This window comes from Primulina huaijiensis, chromosome 6, assembly GCF_012295235.1.
Source record: "Primulina huaijiensis isolate GDHJ02 chromosome 6, ASM1229523v2, whole genome shotgun sequence".
Lineage (NCBI taxonomy): Eukaryota > Viridiplantae > Streptophyta > Magnoliopsida > Lamiales > Gesneriaceae > Primulina > Primulina huaijiensis.
Window position 1 is genome coordinate 18339210 of NC_133311.1, and position 23873 is coordinate 18363082.

The 23873-nt window shown below is 32.8% G+C and overlaps 4 protein-coding genes across 5 annotated transcripts; 2 read left to right on the forward strand and 2 right to left on the reverse strand.

The window, feature by feature from the left end:
• Positions 1-1519: 1519 nt before the first annotated feature.
• On the reverse strand, positions 1520-4508 carry LOC140979945 (basic leucine zipper 9-like). Its single transcript, XM_073445611.1, has 6 exons — positions 4145-4508; positions 2772-2889; positions 2457-2619; positions 2291-2366; positions 2082-2207; positions 1520-1993 (listed from the first exon to the last, which is right to left on the reverse strand). Exons 1-6 carry the CDS (start codon positions 4358-4360, stop codon positions 1670-1672), a joined length of 1023 nt encoding a protein of 340 aa, XP_073301712.1. The 5' UTR covers positions 4361-4508; the 3' UTR covers positions 1520-1669.
• Positions 4509-6691: 2183 nt separating this feature from the next.
• On the reverse strand, positions 6692-8793 carry LOC140979249 (AIG2-like protein D). The gene is made up of 5 exons (XM_073444581.1): positions 8586-8793; positions 7823-7895; positions 7617-7709; positions 7121-7204; positions 6692-6925 (listed from the first exon to the last, which is right to left on the reverse strand). The coding sequence occupies exons 1-5, from the start codon at positions 8708-8710 to the stop codon at positions 6791-6793; spliced, it is 510 nt and encodes a 169-aa protein (XP_073300682.1). The 5' UTR covers positions 8711-8793; the 3' UTR covers positions 6692-6790.
• A 620-nt stretch (positions 8794-9413) lies between these two features.
• LOC140978094 (cryptochrome DASH, chloroplastic/mitochondrial) lies at positions 9414-14294 on the forward strand. Of its 2 annotated transcripts, XM_073442878.1 has the most exons (13): positions 9414-9900; positions 11071-11210; positions 11314-11502; positions 11592-11717; positions 11817-11891; positions 12117-12233; positions 12320-12366; positions 12596-12672; positions 12761-12836; positions 12948-13017; positions 13104-13227; positions 13312-13361; positions 13949-14293. In XM_073442878.1, exons 1-13 carry the CDS (start codon positions 9429-9431, stop codon positions 14165-14167), a joined length of 1782 nt encoding a protein of 593 aa, XP_073298979.1. In that variant the 5' UTR covers positions 9414-9428; the 3' UTR covers positions 14168-14293. The 2 variants fall into 2 exon arrangements, with proteins under 2 accessions (XP_073298979.1, XP_073298978.1); XM_073442877.1 differs by having other exon boundaries at positions 12761-13017; positions 13949-14294.
• Positions 14295-15760: 1466 nt separating this feature from the next.
• Positions 15761-21228, forward strand: LOC140979948 (uncharacterized). Its single transcript, XM_073445613.1, has 14 exons — positions 15761-16063; positions 16997-17124; positions 17226-17411; positions 17704-17772; positions 17866-17922; positions 18822-18875; positions 18956-19018; positions 19117-19179; positions 19548-19712; positions 19793-19948; positions 20191-20271; positions 20373-20434; positions 20591-20706; positions 20949-21228. Exons 1-13 carry the CDS (start codon positions 15898-15900, stop codon positions 20670-20672), a joined length of 1332 nt encoding a protein of 443 aa, XP_073301714.1. The 5' UTR covers positions 15761-15897; the 3' UTR covers positions 20673-20706; positions 20949-21228.
• Positions 21229-23873: the final 2645 nt, after the last annotated feature.

Here is a 23873-nt window from a genome sequence, read left to right on the forward strand (position 1 = left end):
TAACTTTTAATTAATTTAAAGTAGACAACTTTATGTTAGTGCTTTCCCTACTTCAAGTGCACTATAAATTACGGACAAGAGTAAATGTAGAGACAACGTCCTATAATCGACACGAAACTAAATAACAATAATAATTATTATTTTTATAAATAAACAGCTAGCCAATTATTTATTTGACATGAGATTGTATGACACGATAATTAAAACTATAAAACTTGGTAGGGGTGAAAGAAATTTTATGCAAACTATTAATGTTGTAATTTGGACTTAGTTTAACCCCAAAAGTTAGTTCAAGCGGGGAAGATTGTCCAATTATATATACAACTCACAGGTCTTTTATCCAACCGATGTGGGACAATTAACACATCCTCTCACGCCCAAGAATGAACATCTGGAGCGTGAAGTTTACAAACGACCCAACTATGGGCAGAACGGGTGGTCCAACACATAACGGTGAAACCTGAGCTCTGATATCATGTTAAGATTGGAACTTGGACCTAACTCAACCCCAAAAGCTAGCTCAAGAGGGGAGGATTATCCAAGTCCATATATACAACTCCCATGTATTTTATCCAACTGATGTGGTATAACTAACATAATGGGGTGTGTTAGTTGTCTCACATCGGTTGGATAAAATACCTGAGAGTTACATATATGAGTTTGGATAATTCTCCCCCATTGAGCTAGCTTTTGGGGTTGAGTTAGGTCCAAATTTAAATCTTAACATGGTATCAGAGCCATGTTCCATTGATATGTGTTGGAGTACTGCCCATAGTTGGACCACCCGTTCTGCTCATAGTTGGATCATTTGTAAACTTCACGCTCCAGATGTTCATTTCTGGGCGTGAGAGGGTGTGTTAGTTGTCCCACATCTGTTGAATAAAATATCTGAGAGTTACATATATGGGTTTGAATAATCATCCCCCTTTAGCTAACTTTTGGAATTGAGTTAGGTCAAAGTTCTAATCTTAACACAAACTCCCTCAAAGCCAATGACAATAAACCGCACCACAATGAGCCAAATAATTCAAGTTATTCGATGATAAATGAAAATTAACTTACAACACTTGTTTACGTATTGTAATACTCTGTGTTCTAGGATTTTGATTATATATAATATAATAATAATACACAAAACAATTGTGATCTGATCTAATTAACAAAAACATATTATTTCTATGTCCAAAATATTTTTTTTAGTGCAAAAGTTTTATTTAGTTAATTTGTGAAGAAATATTGTGTAGTATAAAGTTTTTACATTTTTTTTGTCAAAAATAGAGTGTTTAATATATACTTATTTGAACGCAAAATATTATATTTTATCTTAGAGCACTATTTTTCATTGCTCATAGACTGAGTCGACTCATTTCATCTCACAAATATAAAGATAATTTACACGGAGACTTAATCACGTTTTGGGTCGGAAATTTTCTAAAACATATATTTGGTCGAGTTATCTTTTATATTTGTTCAACTTAAACGAAATGCAAGCTCAGTTTTTATTATAATAACATAGAAATTAAAGCATCAACCTAGAAACCTTAACATGGAATAATTCATTCATCACGGGACATGCACAATAATCCTAGTACGAAGAGAAGAGAATATCAATATTTCACATCCAACAGAAACTAAAGGGTCTAAAACAACATCAACAGTACTGCTTAATTCATCGTTTAGACGCTGGAACATGAGGTGACCAAGACCATATATCCGGCACACGACCAGCAGGGTCCCCGATGACTCCGTTCGCGGCATTTCCCCCGAGTGTATCAACATTTTCCAGCCCATTAATAATGCGTGAATCTGTAATAGCACTGTAATTATGAGAATTGTCATCTCCACAGCCAGTCATTATCTGGGAGAGATTATCCATCCGATTCATGTGGTTGTGCACGTATGCTTGGGGCGTGGTGTTCAGATAATTTTGAAGAAGATGGCTTAAACTCGAGGTCAGCGAGCCTCGAGTCACAAGATCTTCGGCTAGTTTCACCTAGATTAATGAAGGTAAAATCAAGAGCACAATACTAGAAAAATCGATGAAATGAAACGACGAAATTGTAGCGTGGCGTATTACATACCTTGGCTCTTAGAGCTTCTACATCGGATTTAAGCACTCGATTGTTTGTCGAGGAGTCTTTAAACTGCTGAGAAGCATCTGTCAGTTGTTTGAACAATGACGAATTCTCAACTCGTAGTTGTTCGACCTGCAGCATGCATAAAGCCCAATTAGTATTAAGAGAACTCGAGGTGATTCTTAACTTAAAGAGAAACAAACATATACATTTACCTGTTGTTCGAGCTCGGATAAACGAGCTTGCTTTCTTTTTCTAGAACGTTGAGCTGATTCCCTGTTAGAAGCCATCCTGAAATCACATTTTCAACTCAGATTAGACGAGCTCAAGCTTCGATAGTCTACTTTTCTTCCCACAATTTCTCAAGAGAATTAAGTATACCTTCTGATGCGCTTAATGTCTACATGATCTGTGCTTTCTACACAAGGTCCAGCTTCCGTCTCTAGACCATCGTCATCTGATTGCTCATGTGAGGAACCACTGCTTGGTCCAACTGTTTGATTATCCTGACCCTTGGGATTAATGGAGGATAATGGACTATCGACTGGAATTACGAGCCAATTTAGTCATCAAATTTTGCTGATTTTTACATGCATAAAGATAACATACTTGCATAGAATTTGATGGCAAATTAGATATTAGCAAATATAAAGGACTGAGCTCTGAACTGGTTGGAATTTCATGGCATTCACTCACCGCACGATGACTTGGAGACATTTGTCGCTGAAGCATTAGACAGGTTAGGATAAAGATCCTGAGACCAGAATGAGGCGTCTGCCAAAGAATTGGAACCTGAGAATTCTCTTAAAATTTCCTGAAATTCAAAAATAAAGGTACGCAGTAAAGGCTTTAACTTGATAAGAAGAATATACTGATTTCGTTATAACAACTTCAAATATCCACAACATTTTCTCATGAAATTCAGAGATCCATACGTGAAACATGTTTACTTGATGCAGGTCCCGAAAGAAAGAACATCAAAAAGGAAAGATTACACGGAGACTTAATTGGTCATACCAAATTCCTATATTAATATTGATTCCTATGATCATTCAGTATTTCTAACAAGCCATTACAATTTTTATCGTTCAAACCACTTTATGACACTGTTCGCCAGTGTCCAACAACCAATACTTAAACAGATCTCATGAGGAACGGGCAACCATCAAACCCCTCTCCCGCTTCTGCAAACACTAGCTAGTGTGCCTAGTTAAAGAAAGAGTACTGTGATCACTAGAACATTTAGAATGAAGTCTATTGATCCATGGCAGGTATAACAATCATTTCTGCCAAACGCTTGGCTTCTTGCATGTTTCACATTGTACTAGCTTCAGATCCAACAGATCAAAATTTACACACCCACAGTTACAGATGTGACTACCACTATGAAACAAGAAACAAGGACAAAAACTTTTTCAAACGTGAGATCCATTTGAAAAATAAAGCAACATAACATTTCAAAATGATGCATAAAGCAGTGGCTTTTACCAATTACCAAAGCACCTTTACATTGCATCTGCATTTCTTTAGTTGAAGAATCACCTCAAGATCAAGATTCATGAAACTTTATTAAGAAAACCACCAAACTTTTAACAGAAGGAGATACCTTGAACGGTTCATATTCCAACATAATCGTGGTTCAAAGAATGCTAAATATTACAATTAATCAAACTGGAATTATTTTGGCATATATCAGCAAGCAAAGAGAATCTTAGCCATCTTTTGGTATGAGCTACATATAATAACATGGGGCAATAACTGATGGCCGCCAATGAAATTTTATATGTTATTTTTCTGGATTGGCCCCTTCTAATTGTGCGGACGTGTAAATAAATATTATAGCTTTAAACAATAAGACAAAAAACATCATACAGCTAACTTTATCATTCTGACCAAAGAGAAACTAAAAAAACAATATTTACTTTCACATTACTTCTTCTCAATAATTCAATTCCAAGTACATATAAGAGTCACGAAATAAATCAACCGAAAAGACACGAGAATTATGTTATAACTGAAAGGAAACAGGATAAAACATTTATTTCATTACTTTAAGCAAGACTGATTACCGAACTCCGGAAAGGAAGTGGGATGTTATGGTCACTATTTTCCATATCAAATAAACCATGATCAGACCCTCCAAAGATCTCAACTTTGTGGTGTATTTTCTTCTCATCTTCTAAAGAAAAGAACTCACGAAGCGCCAATAATGAATCGCTTTTTTTCATGTTACCGCAACCTGCAAAGACAGAACCGCCATTAAAAACTGGTTTTTTACTTTCCATTTGCAGATTTCTCGATATTTTTTCTAAAGGATTTCTTAGCTACGAAGAATCTGTGGGTGTCAGGGTGGAGAAGAGAGAGGAGAAGGGAAGGAATACGTCTGGGATTTGAGTTATATATATAATTGGAGAGTTTAGGTGAACCGAAGTGAAAAGAGGAGGAAGAAGCCAAAGTGGCTTTTTGATTAATGAAAAAGCTAAGGAATCTTTGCATGACGCTGGTCACACTTTGGGTTACGAATTTACTTCCACGCCCTTCGGAAAACTGAAATTACACTTTGGACCATGGATTGTTATTGTTGTTTTTTTCTTATCATCATGATTATTAATAATTTATACGAACCACACGTGATGTATTTGTTTCGTTTATATTATAATTTTTTNATATGTCATCCTTGAATATATAATATATATTATTCAGTCTTAAGTAGTTATATAATAAGTCTTACGTATCTATTTCTCTTAGATGAAAAATTATATTTTTAATATAAAAAATAATATTTTTTTCAAGAATTTGGTCGGATCGGAGATCTATTTCACAAATTTGGTACGTAAGACTGTCTCGTACGAGTTTTTATGATTATTCTTAACAACTTATTAATAATATGTTTAGTTGGAATTTTGACATATTCGAGTTTTTCTTCGCTTCAAATTTATCAATAATTTTGTTTTCATTAAAAATTTTTATCTTAAACTTCACTTACTCTGAAAATCAATGTAGCAATACCAATAAACATACACCTTATAAATTCATTGTGACAAAACATAAAATAGTATCCTTCCATGGAGCCAAGCAAGCATACTAATTGGAATCACGTTTTGAATAAATCAACCTTCTTCTTTTGCATTCCATAATATAGTTTGGTATATTGTATTGTTGGATTTATTATATTATGAAAATAGAAAACCAAATTTTTTTTTTAAAAAAAACCCTTTATTATTACAATATCATTAATGTTGGTGGTGTTTTCTATACTAACAAACACAATGAATTTTTTTTAATTTTTTTTATTTTGTTTTTTAAAAAACCCTTATTTGAGTTGATTGAATTGAATGAATAGGCTTTTCATTGATTAACATAGAGAAAAAAGAAAGGGTATTGTTCTGGAGATTGATTTGGACATCACCGGCCTATATAAAGACCAACCCATAGATACCTTCAAAAGTCTAATTGGGTTTGCCAAGTGTAGCATCACACTTTGTTGCAATCAACTTTTTATTTAATTCTTGACTAAGAAAGAGATTTGATTTGGTGTATCAAAAAATTATAGGACCAACACCTTTAGTATTATTAAAAATTATAGTAATAATTTAACTTAAATCTTTTAAGTTATATTATAGTACAGATTTCACGGTTAGATCGTTTTACTCCGTGAAGATAATTATAACATCCAATATAAATTTATTGATGTTTTATATTTTCCTTTTCTTTTCTAAGTATTTTTGAAATTATATTTGTCTTTGAGGGATAAAACATGATTACAGTATTTTTTTATTTTTTTTTTGGCCGGGATGGTTACAACAAATGAAAATGTGTCAGTAAATGTGCATGCATTTCAATGGAAGAAACCTAAATGAAATGGGAATGTATTTTTTTGAACTTTGAAAACAGTCTGAAAATGAAATAAAGCATCATGAAACTTTTTTAAAAATGTAATATTTTCCATTTAAAAAAGAAAGAAATGATGTCTGCTTACCTCTCTAATTGGCCAAGGGAAAGAAGGGATTAAAATATTCCCCTAATTTCCTCTCTTTTTTTTTTTTTGGTTAAAAAAGTTTTTACTTTATTTCCCTGCCTACCAAACTTTTTTTTTTATTGATGACCAAGTTGGCTTAACAAATTAGGTAATCTTTGTTTCAATGAGGTTGCATAAAATTGTCCCTTTTCTTTTATATTATAAGCCAAAAAAGTGTGAATTTTTTACACTCACGGGCATAAGAGGGAAATGAATTCCATATACATATTAGTTCAGAAAATGTAATCAAATCAATTAATATTTATTCAATATTATTCCACATCCTACTCATGCAATCATATCAACCCATGTAATAGGACTCTGAAGGATGTATATTCCTGTAATATACAACTAGCTACATTCATCACACAAACAAAATGCAATATTAAAATAACCTATTAATTTCAAATTAGAATCCTAAAAATTTTATTTAAAAATATCCAAGAGTTTTTTTATTATTATTGTGAATTAAGCATTTACAATAATTTTTTTTGGTATTTTTACAAAAGTCACAAATGAGATATTGTCTAGTCTTTAAGAATGCAGAGCATCAGTTCCCAAATCCAAACAGATTAAGAAAAAAAAATGGTTTAACATATGAAAATTAACCTGGTTTGTGCAAATGGGATTCTGATCCAAAGTCAAATATTGAGGAGAAATGGACCGAGGGTAGAGATCATATGTTGAGACAATTGATTCAATGATTATTAGCTATTCCTTGATAAAAGGATTCATAAGTTGCAACCCGCGTCTTTGAATCGGGTAGCTCCAATTCTTCCTTAAATTTTGTTGTCATCTTCAAGAAGTCCTCAAAGTGCAGTTGCTTCCATTCCTGTACGATGCAAGGAATTGAGATCGCAACAATTATTCAAGATGCGTCGTCCAGATTCGTCCTCATTCGAAATTTGAGCAGACAGTTATCATTCGAAAAGTTTCTTCTCAGATCTATCAATAAAATTAAATGTGTGTGTGTCGCGTGATAGGAAATGAAATTCCTATTTTTGACCGAAAGAAAGATGAGATTCACCTCAAAATCCCACTCGCCATAGAGGTTTGGATCCGTTTTATTTTGCCAAACATATGTATCCGTTTGCAACTTCTCATAGCCATCCTGCAGATTCAAGAGATCGGCAAAATGTAGAGTACATGCAGAAGTAACACTTATTAAGTTGAGCAGCCAAATAACATTTAGATTAAGTTCCTAACTTTTTTCGCAAACAAAAGTCCATGGCTGTTCTATATTTAAGTGCCATAAATTGCAGTCGGCAATTGTTGCATAGATATGCACATAACTATAGCATAAGACATCTTTCCCCTATTATATAGCAAGCTGAGGCTTCTCCACCAAGGCAGGAGCCTATTCTCTTCCTTCTTCTACTAATGATTTGGCAGAATGCGTAGGTCCCAAGTCAGAGAGAAAAGCAAGTTAATCTCTTTCAGTCGCAAAAGCTTGAAAGCTCAAGCAAACAAATTAACCACAAATATAGAACAAGATGATAAAGAACCCAGACATGGTGACCTACGTTAAAGAGAACATCGACAGTCTTCCTCTCATATTCAACATCCTCAAATGTATCCAAAATATAAAGTTCAGGTGGGGTGATGCCGATGAGTACCTATAACCAATTTCTAATCATTAGAAAATGCACGAGTACCCGCCGGCTAGGCATCACAAAATATGCTGCAACAAAGAAAGTTCAAAAGATTGAATATGTAACACGCAACACACCTTCCCAATAACTTTCTTATTTTCGACGGGAATGATTGCAGGGTAAACACGCCCCTTGATGCTAAACCTATGGCTATTCAAAATAAAGACAAAGAAGCAAATATCAGGAACAGAAACACAGCTCCCTGTTTACTGCATGTTGCTAAGAAAAACACTTTATTCAAAAAATTATACATAAAAATTCAAAATAATCAAATCTAATTAATATTGAACATGCATAGAATTGGACAGTGATCTTCACTGAAAATATAATGTGCGAAAATTAGAATGGAGATCATTTTGGTCTCAATTCAGATTCACAGGTAAGTAATAATGAATGAATTCACACCAAAATAACAGGGACTTCTATATCGTGCGCACAGCAGTTTCAATCTCGAACACAAAGATTTTCTGTTTACAAAAAAAAAACCACATCTTTCATGGCACAAATTGCTGCATTAATCTACAACCGAGATTATAGCTCAACATTTCTGAATTATTCTTCACTTTTATCATCACAAAATAATAAATATTCAAAATGTCTAATTCGAAAGAAAAAAAAAAGGCAAACACCAGTCCTAATAGGATATAATATAAATCAGGCATCGGAAGCGGTACCATCAGTTGCCCACCATCCACTAAATCTCCACAAATATTACAAACCGATCAGAAAAACAAAGCAAAAGCTAATTTCGACAAATAGCTACGAATACGCCCTCATCTTGAAAAGGTACATGGATGTATGTATGTATATGTTTGTAGGAAGAAATTGACAGAGACTAACTAGTCGGGTAGGGTGGCAGGGGAAGAAGGAGGGACGCGACTCAAGAGCGCGCATACGACATCGTCCGAGAGGAGGCTACCGTAGACGAAGACATTGGAAACGGTGGCTGGATCGCTGGTGCCCATGGATGACGATGACTGGAAGAGTTCTCGCCTGCTGCAAATTTGGAGCTCCACAAGTTAAATAAATTAATTCTACTTTTGTAAATGAATACAACAAAAACACATAAAAATCAATTATAAGACTCATGGGTAAGGTTGCTTGGATCAACTCCAATCGAATATTAATAAATTTTAAGATTCAAATTAAATATAATCGAGTTCGATTTCTCTTTGCAATTCGAAAATTTTATTTTCCGAACTCGGCTCAAAATGTTCAAATATATTCTCGACTTATTAGATTAAATTTTGATAATTAAATTGATATATAATATATTATATTAATAAAATATTAAATTATGCGAACTTTTTACAAACTATTTAACAACATAATTTTTAATCAAGTTCAATTCGAATTCGGTTCGAATACGATAATTTGAAATATAAATCAAATATTTATGGAGTTATATATCGAAAACTTACAAATTAAAACGGTGCTTTAATTTGTAAGTTTTTGATAAATTTAATTATAATAATTTGTCAACTAAGTGCCCAATTGCATTACAATATTAGAAACTTTTTAATTGGCTAACTGGCCGTTTAATTTTTCATGGCCCAATCTTATTTTGCAGCCCGATCCGTTGCGCAAACCCCGTTAGCCCAAATTCTCAATGGATAGCGAAACGCCACGTCATCGTACGGTACACGCACCACGCGTCACCTTCTCAACTATCTATAACGACCAATGAACCCCCGTCTGCTTCAAAACCACAGTAAACCCGACGAGATGATCCATCATCTAACCATAATTTTCTCTCGTCCCTCAGCAAACCTTTTTCTTCACTCCACAAAGCCCAGTTTTCAAGCTAAATCACCCGAAAGATTTGTCGTTTTTTGCTGTTTAAGTAGAACCATGCACTCCTCGAATGCTGTTAGAACTGCGCAAACTGTGCACCAAGTTCCCGATTTTGGGCCGGATGAAATCGAACGGGTTGCTGATCAGGCTTTTCAGAGGTACAGTTTTGATAGGTCCTCAGCTTTGCCGAAGCGGAAGGGTAAAGGGGTTGCGATTGTTTGGTTCAGGAATGATTTGAGGATTTTGGACAATGAGGTCTTGTTTAAGGCTTGGGCTTCATCGGAGGTTGTCTTGCCCGTTTACTGTGTTGATCCGAGACATTTGGGGACAACGCATTACTTTGGGTTTCCTAAGACTGGAGGTATCGCTTCGTTCACTTTGTTCATTTTCTTTGTTGGAGATTGCAGTTTTGTAATATGTAGTGTGCAAGATGGGAACGACCTCAAAATATTTCAAATTTATTGTGCAATTTTCTAAGGTTGAATATGGATTGATGCAAGGATTTGAAATGTATTTTTGTAGTTTCTATATAAGAATACAGTAAACTTTAAATTTAATCATTGCATATTTATACATTGTTTCATGGTAATGGAGAAGCATTGGAAATTGATGCTAGTTAAATAAGTTAACGTGTAATACTTATTTAAGATAAGTAACCCTGTTTATGACTAGCTGTCTTTCTTCTTCAATTGATACTAAATGAGGTTGGTATTTGATCTTGTCACTTGTGTCTTTAAAAATAGTTACTTTGTTTGATTTGAAGTTCTTAATTTACAGTTTGTGCTTAGATTTTGCGATTATGTTTGTCGTTGCGTCATTCCATTCGTTTTTACGCATTCCACAATTGCCTTGCATTGTCTCATTTTCTAAAACCGTTGCTTGGCACATGCTTTGCGGGCTCGATACGTATTGTTTGCCTGTATAGTGTTTTAGTACTTCCAAATCAAATTTTATCCATTAAACCATTGTTCGGATAAAGGGTATTTTATGAAATTAGAAAGTACATAGAGAGATGAAAGGAAATCAGCCTTTCATACTAAATAGTTCGTAAATTTAATGCTTTATATGATATTAATGAGAGGAATTTTAGGACATGCAAAAGGTGGCATACTAAAGAGACCAAAGGTGGTCACCAAATACCTCTCTATCTTACAGATAAACATCAAATTACCGCTCTATGTAATTCATATGCTGGTAGTATACCTTTAAAGATGATGATTGTCTTAACTCGAGGTTCCAATTTGGAACTTTTGTGCTTCGGCTCCTGTTGTCATGTTCGTTATGCTTCGTTGGATTTTTGGACTCCTTTATGCTTCGTTCGATTTTTGGACTCCCATTTATTGAACATGTTGATTGATTTTGTATCCTGCAATGCATTTCGAGCTACATTATTATTACCTCCTTCACTTTCAATGGGATATCTATACTGTTATTGCAACGTGTGAGATTGTTATCTAGTAGTGCTTGATGTGGCTGTTCTCTTTTGAATTTTGACATATGTGAGAACCTTGTGTATTTACTTCTTTGGCAGCCCTGAGAGCACAATTTCTAATACAATGTTTAGCGGACTTGAAAAGAAATTTGTTGAAGCGTGGTCTCAATCTTTTTATACAGCTGGGGAAACCGGAGGACGTCCTTCCGGCACTCGCAAAAACATATGAAGTTCACACTGTTAAGAAAATCTTTATTTTGTCTTTTACTAGCATAGATCGAACTATTTGTTATAATTTTTGAATCATAGTCTTTTTATCAAGTTTTTCTGTCTAGTTATCAGGTTTATGCCCAGAAAGAAACGTGCAGCGAAGAGCTGACAGTCGAGAGGTTGGTATCCAAAAATTTGCAGAGTGTTCTGAATCCAACGTCAACAACATTAGAATTGATCTGGGGTTGTAGTATGTATCACATAGACGACCTTCCATTTAGCTGCGAGTCCTTACCGGATATTTATACCCAGTTCCGTAAGGTTCAATTTTCTCTTAGAGTTTGATCTCCACGTGTCACTTGTCGGCAGATATTTCTTGTTTAGTAGATGTCTGATTATGAAAATTTCAGTCAGTTGAATCAAAATCTTCGATACGGAATTGCATTAAGTTCCCAACATCACTTGGACCTGCACCAAATGTCGATGATTGGGGATCTGTTCCCGAGTTGTCTTCACTTGGGCTTCAGACAGAAAAGGCACGTTCTGTTCAACTCTATGTATAAGAAGTTCACTTCAGGTGTAACTAGTTTAAGTTTGGTGATAAGTTTTCTTCAGATTACTGGGTCTTGGTGCAGGTCAGCAAAGGAATGTCCTTTGCGGGTGGTGAAAGTGCAGCATTGAGTCGAGTACAGGAGTATTTCTGGAAGAAGGCAAGTACATTTGGCTTGTGCTTTATATCTAGTTACCAGGACAGACCCAGTGAAGGCTAGAGTTATCAACCCCTTTGCATGAAAAAATTTGAATTTTTTCAAATGTCAATCTCCCCGAAGGCATTAAATAACCCCCAGCCATTCCGTGCCTCGTATTTTCTGGGTCTGAGTAGTGTTAACCATTTTGTCTTTATGACAAAAAATATCGCTATTTTCCTTCTGTAGGATCTGTTGAGGACTTATAAAATCACAAGAAATGGAATGTTAGGACCCGATTACTCAACAAAGTTTTCTATTTGGCTTGCATCAGGATGCCTTTCTCCCCGATTCATTTATGAAGAGGTACAAAGCTATTTTTTTCATCTCTTCCATTAATAACAAATTTTCAATTATACGCTGAGAGGCCCAATTTCTATCGACATATTTAGGTAAAGAGATATGAAAAGACAAGAGAATCGAATGATTCGACTTACTGGTATTCTTCACTAAGCATTTTAGCTATTCATTTCTGGATTCTCGTTCAAAAATGAAATGTTGCTGGTCTAAAAATTTTATTTCGCTACTAGTCTTTTGAGTGTTGTTAAATTTCAGACGACAAGATTTTGAAATATCATAAATTCTGTTTATTCGTTATTGCATTAAAGTAAAAAGGACAAGTCTGTATTCAGCGTGCTGTATCTTTGAAATGTTATTATGTTTTTCAGGGTATTGTTTGAGTTGATATGGAGAGATTACTTCAGATTTCTATCAATCAAGCAGGGTAACTCTCTCTTTCATGCAGGTAAAAAATTTACCAAAAAACTATTCAGAATTTATAGGGAGGCCCAAAATGCATATGTGATCTTATGCTTGGTCATGTCTCTGTTCAGGTGGTCCTCGAAAAATACAGGCTAATTGGAGCCAAGATCAGGCACTTTTTGATTTGTGGAAGAATGGTTGTACGGGGTACTGTATCTCATATTCCATTGATCAAACATTTCTTATGGTCATTTTGTTTTTAAAAATTAGCAAAGAACATGTTCTTGTCAGCCAATTTTTGTTGCCATTTTTTTCCAGCTACCCTTTAATTGATGCAAACATGAAGGAATTGCTGAGTACTGGGTTCATGTCAAATCGTGGGCGACAGGTAAGAAAAATGAAGATATCATGTAAGACCGAATGGAATCAAGAAACTGTAGCCAAGGTAATGTCTGAACATTCTTTTTCTCCTAGATTGTTTGTTCCTTTCTGGTTCGAGACATGGGCATCGACTGGAGAATGGGAGCTGAATGGTTTGAGACCTGTCTTTTGGATTATGATCCGTGTTCCAACTATGGAAATTGGACCTATGGAGCAGGTAATCCCATAGCATTTCGACAATTGTCAATCTTATTAAATGTGAATGACGACAAACGTGGTTTTACTTACTATTTATATATAGGTGTTGGGAATGATCCTAGGGAAGACAGATATTTCAGCATTCCTAAACAAGTAAGGTTCTTTCTTAAAAAAATATTCACACACACTCACACATAATCCTAGACCTATGTTCTGATAATCTATCAGCTATTCCACTAACTAGGCTGGATCTGTTTGACTGGTCACTAACCGATGGCCCATGAAGGTCACAAACTCTATTAAACAACCAAGTTAGGTGACTGAGTTTTGATAGACCCTGCCGACATCAACCTTGAACGCGATTCAAATTACAAGTTTTGGCCAACCACCCATGTAAAGAATTATATATTTAGTTTTCAACAGAGCTTAAAACAATATAGCATCATGTTGCATGGTTTTTTCTTGGTCCGGTCAATAACGTCTTGAAATATTTCCTTGCACATCTTTCCTCTTGACCATGAACCCACCCCCTTTGGATATTTTATTCATTCAACGCTTTCATTTTTTTTATTTGAAACGAAGAAGAAAAGGAGAAAAAAAGAGAAGTTACTAACTTGAAATCCAATCCTAAAAGTGGGTTCTGAAGTACCTTTAAGGTCCAACGGTCTCGGGGTTTAGGAACGTATAAAATTGCTTATAATCGGAATGAGTTACGTTAATCTTATTTTGTTATTTTTCAGGCTCAGAATTATGATCCTGAAGGAGAATTCGTGGCATTTTGGTTGCCTCAGTTACGAGCTCTACCGAAAGAGAAGAGAAACTTTCCTGGAATGTCTTACATAAAACCCATCGTGGCCCTCAAATTTGGCAACACTAAAACAATAAATAACAGGGAGACTACCTCAGGAACAAGAAGAGAGGAGAGCAAATGGAAGGGCGATAGAGGAAACAGAATGTGATGTGTTAAAAATTAGTAGGAGTTTGATTGCTTACCATTTTCTTGAATTTACTGGCAACTGCCAAGTTTTCCAAAACGAGTTTAAGAGTAAGCCGTTCGGAAAATTTTAAACGACTAATAAAATTTCTTATAGTTTTATATATTTATTTTATATGTTATTGTAATTTATTAGTTATTAATTAATATTTCAAATTAACGAAGATATAACAATTTATTGTTAATATTATTATTGTATTTATCATTTACGTGATTTAAATTTTAGAAATATTATTGCAATAGTTATTAATATTATTTCTATTTTACTATCTAATTTTAGTCTGTAAACTTAAAAAAAATATCATTTCAGATATCAAGTTTACACTTATTACTTATTTTATTATTCTTAAAACTAAAGTGTGCATGTATTAATTTTTTTAAAAATAAATTATCAAGGGTTTTTGTTATTATTATTATTAATTGCATTTTTATTGTTATTATAATTAGTTAATATATTTTTTAAATTATAGTTACTAAATTAATATCAATTACTATATTTTGAGTAGGTATCTTGTAAGACGGTCTCACGAATTTTTATCCGTGAGACGGGTCAATCTTACCGATATTCACAATAAAAAGTAATACTCTTAGCATAAAAAGTAATATTTTTTCATGGACGACCCAAATAAGATATCTGTATCACAAAATACGATCCGTGAGACCGTCTCAAACATGTTTTTGTCCTATATTTTTGTAGTTTCAAAAAAATTTATTTGCTTTGCATGTACAACGGCGAGAAGTTAGATATAGACAAAAATTTGTGTGAGACGATCTCACGGATCGAATTTTGTGAGACATATATCTTATTTGAGTCATACAAGAAAAAACTATTAATTTTTATGTTAAGAGTATTATTTTTTATTGCGAATATCGTAGAGTTGATCTGTTTCACAGATAAAAATTCGTGATATCGTCTCACAAGATACTTATTCTTATATATAATATTCAATATTTTCTCGAACTTAATTTATTATAATAACTTCTATTACCAATCAAATCTGTCGAACTAATGCTTCAAAAAACATATGTAAAAATAAGTTTGTACATCGTTCTGCTATTGTTGTACATTAGGTGGGAGCTTGGGTCAGACCAAAAAGACACGTGCATGCCAACGACCCCTACCACCACCACATAAATGATTAAATAATTTTTATATATTATTAATTTTAATATATGTAAACTGAAAAGGACACGTCGCCCTGCACTAGTAATTGACTAAATTATCACATAATATAAAAATAAATTATTATATTTTCTATATAGATTTGATATAATTATATTAACATATTTTTTTTAAAAAAATCAAATATTATGTTCTTAGGATTTCATGTTTAACAACATTGAAAATGATAATGGTAATAATAATAATAATAATAATAATAATAATTCAATCTTAATTTATTATTCTTTAATAATTATAAAATTTAACGTTGTACGAATGGCACCTATAAAGGGCAAACAAGGTATTTCAGCCATTGTTTGCCGCCGAGGGCATTATCGTCAATTAGCTCAGAAGTTACTCGTAGTCCTGATATTTAAAGCTTAGGAAATATCATAAAGTGAAGGCTTCGTCGAGCCCATCGTGAAAAGACAATACACTTCAAACAAAATATTATCGTCTTAGATTTCGAGATAAACGAATAAAATTGCTCGATATTCAGTGATCGGTGCGCCGTGGCCTCGATCTGTGGCTTTATGGCGGTGTTAAAGCTGTTCATATTTACCGTATTTCTTTCGCTAATTGTTGGCCGGATAGCTGCCGATGCTGATGTGTTGATTTCGGAAGCCGATGGTGTTTCTAGATCGGAAGGCCACGATTCAGATGTCGTAGACCGGTTCAAGACCAAGATCCATGCTCTCGGTTAGTTTTTTTGAAGATTTCCTCTTTTTATCACTCCAAGTGGAAAACCCTTGATTTTGACCTGTTTTATTGGGACGATTTTGAATCAAGTTGTTATATTTCGTGTTTGTTACCTATTGTTTTCAAGTTTTTTTATTTAATGGAAAACGAAAATGTTATTCCATCGTCCTTACGTTGGAACTTATGTTCAGAGCTGCGATTGTTTTACTGATGAAAAGAAAACCTTGGAAAAATTAATACTTATTTGGAAGGTATGGAGTATTCGGTTTCTGCTGTTACCTTCCGTATACATGGCAAGTTATGAAAATATCCATTTGAAGAGCATTCGTGCTGATTGTGTGGAAAAATTGTGTAACTTGGTGGAATGCTTTGTGGAACTGGCCGTATTTCTGCTTGATTGCGTTCAGTTGTCTACTATTTTAAATGAATGAACTTTTATATATTTGAAATTTTTGGTGGTAGTGACTAATGACAGGTGCTGTGTCTTCAGGCAATCAGATTTGGATGGTTCTCTGAAAGTTTAATTTTGTGAGATATAGTAGTTTATTTTAAAGAATTGGCTTACCAATGCCAAGCATGTATAGTACATACAAGAATAAATCAGATTCATGATTCTTGAAAAGTGAAACTTATTACCTGTTAGATTCATAGGATATCATATCACTATTGCTTCGGGCCTTACTGAAGGAAGGCTAGTTACATATACCTTAAGAATGTTAAACCCGTCAGGATTGTTGTGATCCCTCTTTTCGTCTCGTTCAATTTGTTGCAAACTTTAAAATTTATTCCCTCGCTAAATTTTATGAGAACCGACAAGTGTACAACACTTGTTGTCTTGCTGCCTTCTCGTGCCATTAGACACAGCAGAATAACTTATTGCTATTTTATTTGGTTACTGTCTTCTGTTATCTTACATGTTTGTTTGGTATTAAGAGTCCCTTATTGGCGAGAAAGCTCGAGAAACCAAAGTCAAGGATGAGGTGATTGCTGCAAAGGAGAAGATAATAAAAGAAAAATTAGATAGCATTGCATCATTGGAGAGAGAAATTTTGTCTCTAAATGTGAGTCATTATGTATAAATTAACATGTTTGATTCAACAACGAGCTCAAGAAACGGTTATGTTCAAGCTATATATGTATCTAAGGCTTCTTGTATGCTTAGAAAAAGGGAAAGTTAGATGTTGCTGAACAAATTGGGAAGGCACATGCAAAAGTTGATGAACTAGAAAAGGAGGTGGAGAAACTCAAAACCAATATTGCTTTGAGAAATAAGGAAAAAGATCTATTGGAAACCCGGTCTGCTGAAGTTGAAAAGAAGGCATCGGAATTGAATTCTAAAGTTGAGAATGTAAGTCACATGTATCCGAAGAGTCGCCCACGTGTAAAAAGTTGAAACTATTTGAAAACTTTCAAGTTTTTTGTTTTCTAATAGCTGCATCTTGGGCAGTCATGTTCTCCATCCTTAATCTTCATGAATTAGTGTAGAGCGTTGAGAAGTGCATGGACTCGACATTAATTATTTATTGCATTTCATGAGTTATCATTAAAAAAGTTTCAATAATTTTCTGATTGATGTGGTTAGTATGTTATTTAACTCTGTGTGTAATTTGTTATTACCGTGACATTCTTTGTCTTTACAGCTTCAAAAGATTTATAATGAACAGAAAACAAAGTTGCGCAAAACAGAACGAGCTCTTCAAATTGCTGAGGTATCGTGTCAACAATATAACAAAGCATTAAATACTAATACGCATTGATTTGTTTGATCAAGTGCTGATTTTTTTTGTACCAAATATATATAGGAAGAAATGATGAAGGCAAAGTTTGAAGCTACATCCAAAACCAAGGAGTTGATGGAGGTATAGTTTCATTATATTATTTTGTATTTCTAAAGCTCTGGATATGAATATTTAGTAAATGATATACGCTTATTGTGCATCCATATTTTGTTAAATCCTACTGTTTTGTTCACCTCCCCCTCCCTGAAATCTTTTTATACACTAAATACACTTGAGATTTTCTTCTTTATAATGTAGTTGTGTATCAAAATCCTCCGTACATTTACGAGTGAGAAACATGTAACAGCCAAGCCCTACATACTTGCCAATTGCATTGATCAGTGAAGTCCTTAATTGTTTAATCATTAGAGAGTAATCGTTGGCCCATTGTACAAATATTTATGAAGTAAATTTATTCTAAAACCAGGTACAAATATTTATGAAGTAAATGTATTCTCAAACTAGATTGACTTAATATCGCACATGCAAAAATTATCTAGTGGAAAATGGACTATTTGATTTGTTATTAAAGGCTCAATCTTTAAATTGTCAATATATTGTAGTATCATGTTGTATACGTGTATAATAGTTGTTTCAAGGCTTTCTCCAACTATCACCATTTGGATTTACTTGTGATTGATAATTGCATCAATCAGAACAGTTATAAAATGCATAGGATAGAGATACTGGACAACTTTAGTTAGAATTACAAGCTTCTCGGGCAAATTTGAATTATCACAAAATCAGCTATGAACTTCGTGTTAAGTTCTCATCTGTTTTACTTCTGACGATTAATTTGACCAAATTGAATGACTTGCTGAACATAAAGGGAAAGAGCATGTAATTCATGTTCCTGCAATTTTCGATTGGTTGTTATTTTGAATATATTCATGTCATTTCATTTCTTAGCAAGTAAAAACCAATTTGGATATATTTCTTATTGAATTTGCCTCTTCAATATCTGCGAAAACTGTTAATAGGCCCGTGGTGCATGGTTTCCACCTTGGCTTGCAGAATATTTAATCCAATATCAGGTATTTTTTATATTATTTTTCTAATTTCTCCAATTTATGTGCTTTATCTATTATTTAGTTGACTGACTTTCAATTTTCAGTTACATTTGGAGAAGAACTGGCAGCTGCATGGGAAGCCTGCTATGGAGATGATGACGCAGAAGGTCATTGTTTTTTTAACTGCATATTCTGATTCGTGGACATTGTGATATATGTGATTCTCCTTCGGGAATATTTAGTTTGCCCTTTTATCTCAATTCAGGCTATAGAGAAGAAGACGCAAGCCGAAGAATGGGCTGCACCACATGTGGAAACAATTAAAACTGTAAGTCTCACAAGAACTCATATATCCTGATTGTTCGTGTTTGATTTATTCTGATCAGCTTTTGATGCAGAAAAGGGAAGTTGACAATCGTGTGTGTAATAAATTTCAATTAGACTTTTTCTTTATTTATGTTTACGCGTGTTTACATCCTAGTATTTTGATAATTAGCTTATCTGTGTTTTTATATACTTTGAATCGGTTTGTGTGGTCTAATGAGATCATTTTTGGTTTCAATTGCATTCGGCATGGCGTAATGTTAATAGGGTACAATTTGTTTCTTTATCCCTTTGTTTATTGTTGTGCTTTGCCTACATTGTTCCTTCTATTAATTTGTGATTGGTGTTCATTCTATTCATCATCTTATGAAGAAATGGGTACCAGCGATTAAGGAACAGTGGGTGGTGATATCTACCAATGTCGAACCACATGTCAAATCGTTGACTGAAAAAACTATTGAAATATATGAAGCTTCTAAGATTGCTGTTACTCCCCATGTCATTAAAGTTCGGGAGCTTACGAATCCCTATTTTCAGGTGAGATATTGGTTCAGTTATTTCACTTGCTTATCTTTTCTCTATTCTGCAGTATGAAACATCGTCTGCTTACCATGCAGGAATTGAAGAAATTCAGCAGACCGTATATTGATCAGGCTGCCACTGCAACTAGACCTTATGTTGATAAAGTACGTGTTACTTTGAAGCCTTATACAAAGGAAGCAATTCATGCCTATGGGAAATTCCTTGAGTCTGCAACTACTTACCATAATCAGGTATGTGAACTTATTATTGCCTTCAAAGTTTGTATTCTGCAGTCGCCACGATGGGAGGATTATTGAGGTTTTTTGTCGATGATGTGCTTAATTGAACCATACCAGAGCCTTGTTTTCTTGTGGCTCATTAATCGTAGGGGTTTCCTTTATAATTGAATTGATTATTAACTGTTGTCTTTGTCCATATACATGCTACATTACTGGTTCATGATCTAAACATATTTTTCTCATCTATAATGAAGGTTCAAGACACAGTAAAAGAGAAACTGAAGAGTCACGAGCGCACTAAACCTCTTGCAACGAAAGAGTTGATTTGGTTTCTTGTAAGAATTTGACTGGACTTTTTTGTCTTATGTTTCCATGATTTCTGTGCGAATGCCAAAAAAGTTGGACGATGCTATTCAATTGACCTTTAATATTGTAGGCCTCCGCTCTACTGGCCCTGCCCATCTTTTTTCTGTGGAAATTATGTTCAGCGATTTTCTGGTTAGTCAACTGGTCTACGTATTGTGCTTTCTTCTCTTTCGATATTTATAAAATGTTGTTTTGAGTTTGTATTTGTGGAGCTTGTTTCTTAAATTTAACTTATGCAACGTCTTTTTTTCGTTTTTTTGTTATTATGAAATAATGTTTTGATTGCAGCAACAAGGTGAGGAAGCCTGTTCGCAATGGTAACTCTAAACATTCACGTCGGAAGGCTAAACGGGGACACTCGGATGAGTGATGAGTTAAACCCCTCCGTTTTTACTTAATTCCAGGTGTGCCTTGCGAGATTTGTTTCCAACATTCTCATGTCATCCATCATATGTGTGCGTGATATGTGCTGTTGTGCTTTTACACTGTAAAAGGTCGTGAAGATATAAAAGTAGTTTCGTGTTACCTCGTTTTGTGTCGTTACTATGAAACCATATCCAGCATTTCCTGTGGACAGATGATTTCTGCTTGTGAATTTGATGGCAATATCTCGACATTTGACATTGTTATTTTCTAATTTGTGCAGGTTAATTTGGTCTCTTTTCTACGCCTTCTAAGCATATTGCCTCAGCACATGTATTACACTGTCGATCTTGAAGCTTTTTGAATTTCCATTTTTTTATCTAGACTAGAAGAGAGTTAAGTATTTTTTTTGTTATTCCACATTTAGTTTTGTAATTAATGGTCTGAAAAGTTGTACCCATTGCCTTTGTTTTCTATGTTGTTTCTATGTTTTTTCCTCTCTTTATTTCCATCTATACTCTTCCAGACCACAATCTAAACAAACAGTTCATTGTTTTTTTGTTTATGGCAGCAAAAGTATTGATTATAAATCTTCCATTGTGTTTTGTTGTACGTATGCATCATTCGTGTCGGTTTAAGGATTTGTGTTGGGAGTGTAGACGACTCCTCTTATTTTGAACAAAAAAGTATAATTTCAAGAAAATGACGCGTATCATTCAAACTTATTATTTTGTCAGAATCAACTTTGATGACATACAATCCTAGAAGATTTCATTAATTGAAGAATCATGTGATCTACTTTTTGGTTGATTGTGATACACTACGTTTTAGTCACTTTAAGATTCATTTAATTTAACTTTGGAAAAAAAAATATCTATTTTACTGATTTTATTAATTTTGGGGAAAACAATTTCCTTTGTTAATTTGATTAGAAACAACAATATAATATTCATAGCATTAATCAAAGGGAATTTATATAAAATATATATTGTTTAATACGAACGATACATTCAAAGTTTGTACTTTGTATTAAGTTTTACAAAGTATTATTGTTTGGTGTGAATAACAATACATTTAGTTGATTACAATTGAAATGACACACAAGAAAGTATTATGACAGTTTGAATTAGAGGTTGCAAACCCAATGCCAAATAATCATCACTGATATAAAAAAAAATTTATTTTTTGGTTTTTTGAAATCATTACGTTATGAGTTACTGATATTTCACATATGTCATGTACGGAGTGTTATTTTTTCTAATTAAAATTAACAAGTAATATTATTTGAATAATTATTTAAAATTATTTATATAATATCATAAATATATTTAAATTTTAAATATCAATATAAAAAATTATTATATCAAAAAAATTTGTCATTTGAGATAACTCCCTTATTGAGATAACTCTAAAATATTGATAACAATATTGTCATTAAATCAATTTTTTTTTATTTTGGTTGAGTGAAAATGTTGTTAATAAAATGATAGAAAAAATAAATTTAAAAAATTATATATTATACTATCTATCAAAATTTTTAAAAATAAATAAATATTGTTCATAAAGTCAATTTTTTGTTATTTATTATATGAATAAATTTTGATTCAAAATGGTAATGATGATGACACTAATAACAATAACAATTTACAGATAATCGATATACCAAAAATTCACGACGACACTTTTAAAAAGTTGAAAATCATAATATTATATATAAATAATTAGATTTTATTTACTATGTTAAAGAATATTGAGAACTAAATATATAAAAGTAACACGAAACTCAAAATAATAACTTAAATTAAATGAACTGATATAATCAATATAGACACTTAAATGTATTTTATATTATATTTCAAAAAGCATGATTAAAATTTGATTTTAAAAAAAATTGAAAAGGCTTCACATTTAACTACGTATTTATTTCTCATTTGTTTTCAAATATTTTAGGCAAAAACTTGTATGAGACGGTCTCACGGGTCATATTTTGTGAGACATGTCTCTTATTTGGGTCATCCATGAAAAAATATTATTTTTTATGCTAAGAGTATTACTTTTTATTGTGAATATCGGTAGAGTTAACCCGTCTCACAGATAAAGATTCGTGAGACCGTCTCACAAAAGACATACTAAATATTTTAATACAGTATGTAGATGCATTAATACTAATAAGTATTTCTTTTATAGCATATTATTTTTGGTAGAAATTTTTCAAAAACGACAAAAAAAACTTTTTTATATATATTATTACTTTAATTACATATACAAATATGTTAATCTTTTTCGTTTAATATCATTTCTAAATCATTGCATTCACATACATATATGAGAAATAATAAAGAATATTGTAGGATTGAACACTTACAGTTTTACCAAAAGTTATAGTTAGTAGTAACGGTGTAACTCAAATTTTTTAAATCATATAGCAGCTCGAACGCTATGTTTCGATTGTTCTATCCAGTTGAGACAATTAACGTACCCAACAAATATTATTATTTTTATAAAACAAATTAATTAATGATATTAAATAATAAGAAAACACCACGTTTCGGTGTTGCATATTTAGTTTTTTACGCGTTTGACCTTTTATATTTTTAAATTTAAGTCTTAGTCTCGTATTTTCCTATTTTTGACAATTGTAATAATTTTTCATTGTGAATGTTAATGTGATACTACACCGTCAACACAACATTATTGTCACATCAATGCCACATTGAAAAAAGACTTAAATTGAAGAAAAAACACAGAGATAGTGGAGTAAGTTCATTTCCAACCCATTATGCTGTAATAGTGCAACAATAATTTTAAAATAGCATAATTTTTACACCAAATATAACTCATCTTCAATCCATTATCTCTAAGCTCTACACTAAAAGAAATATTCTCGATTAATTTATCAGCAACAAATAATTTATTTCACAAAATATTTATTAAAAATTTAATTAAAATATAAGTACATCAATTTTATCTTTAATTAATTTCTATATTGAAATTTATTAAATTAATTGATTAATTTAAATTACTAATTAAATTTGTTTAAAAATTTACTTTAAGAAATTTAAAAGTTAAGTTTAAAAATTATATCCTACGTATATTTTTTTAATAGTTTTTCATTGTTAACTAATTAAAAGTTGATTATTTTAAGCAATTAAATATACAATTATAAAACAATAATTAATTTAATTATTTATTAAATTAATTGAATCAT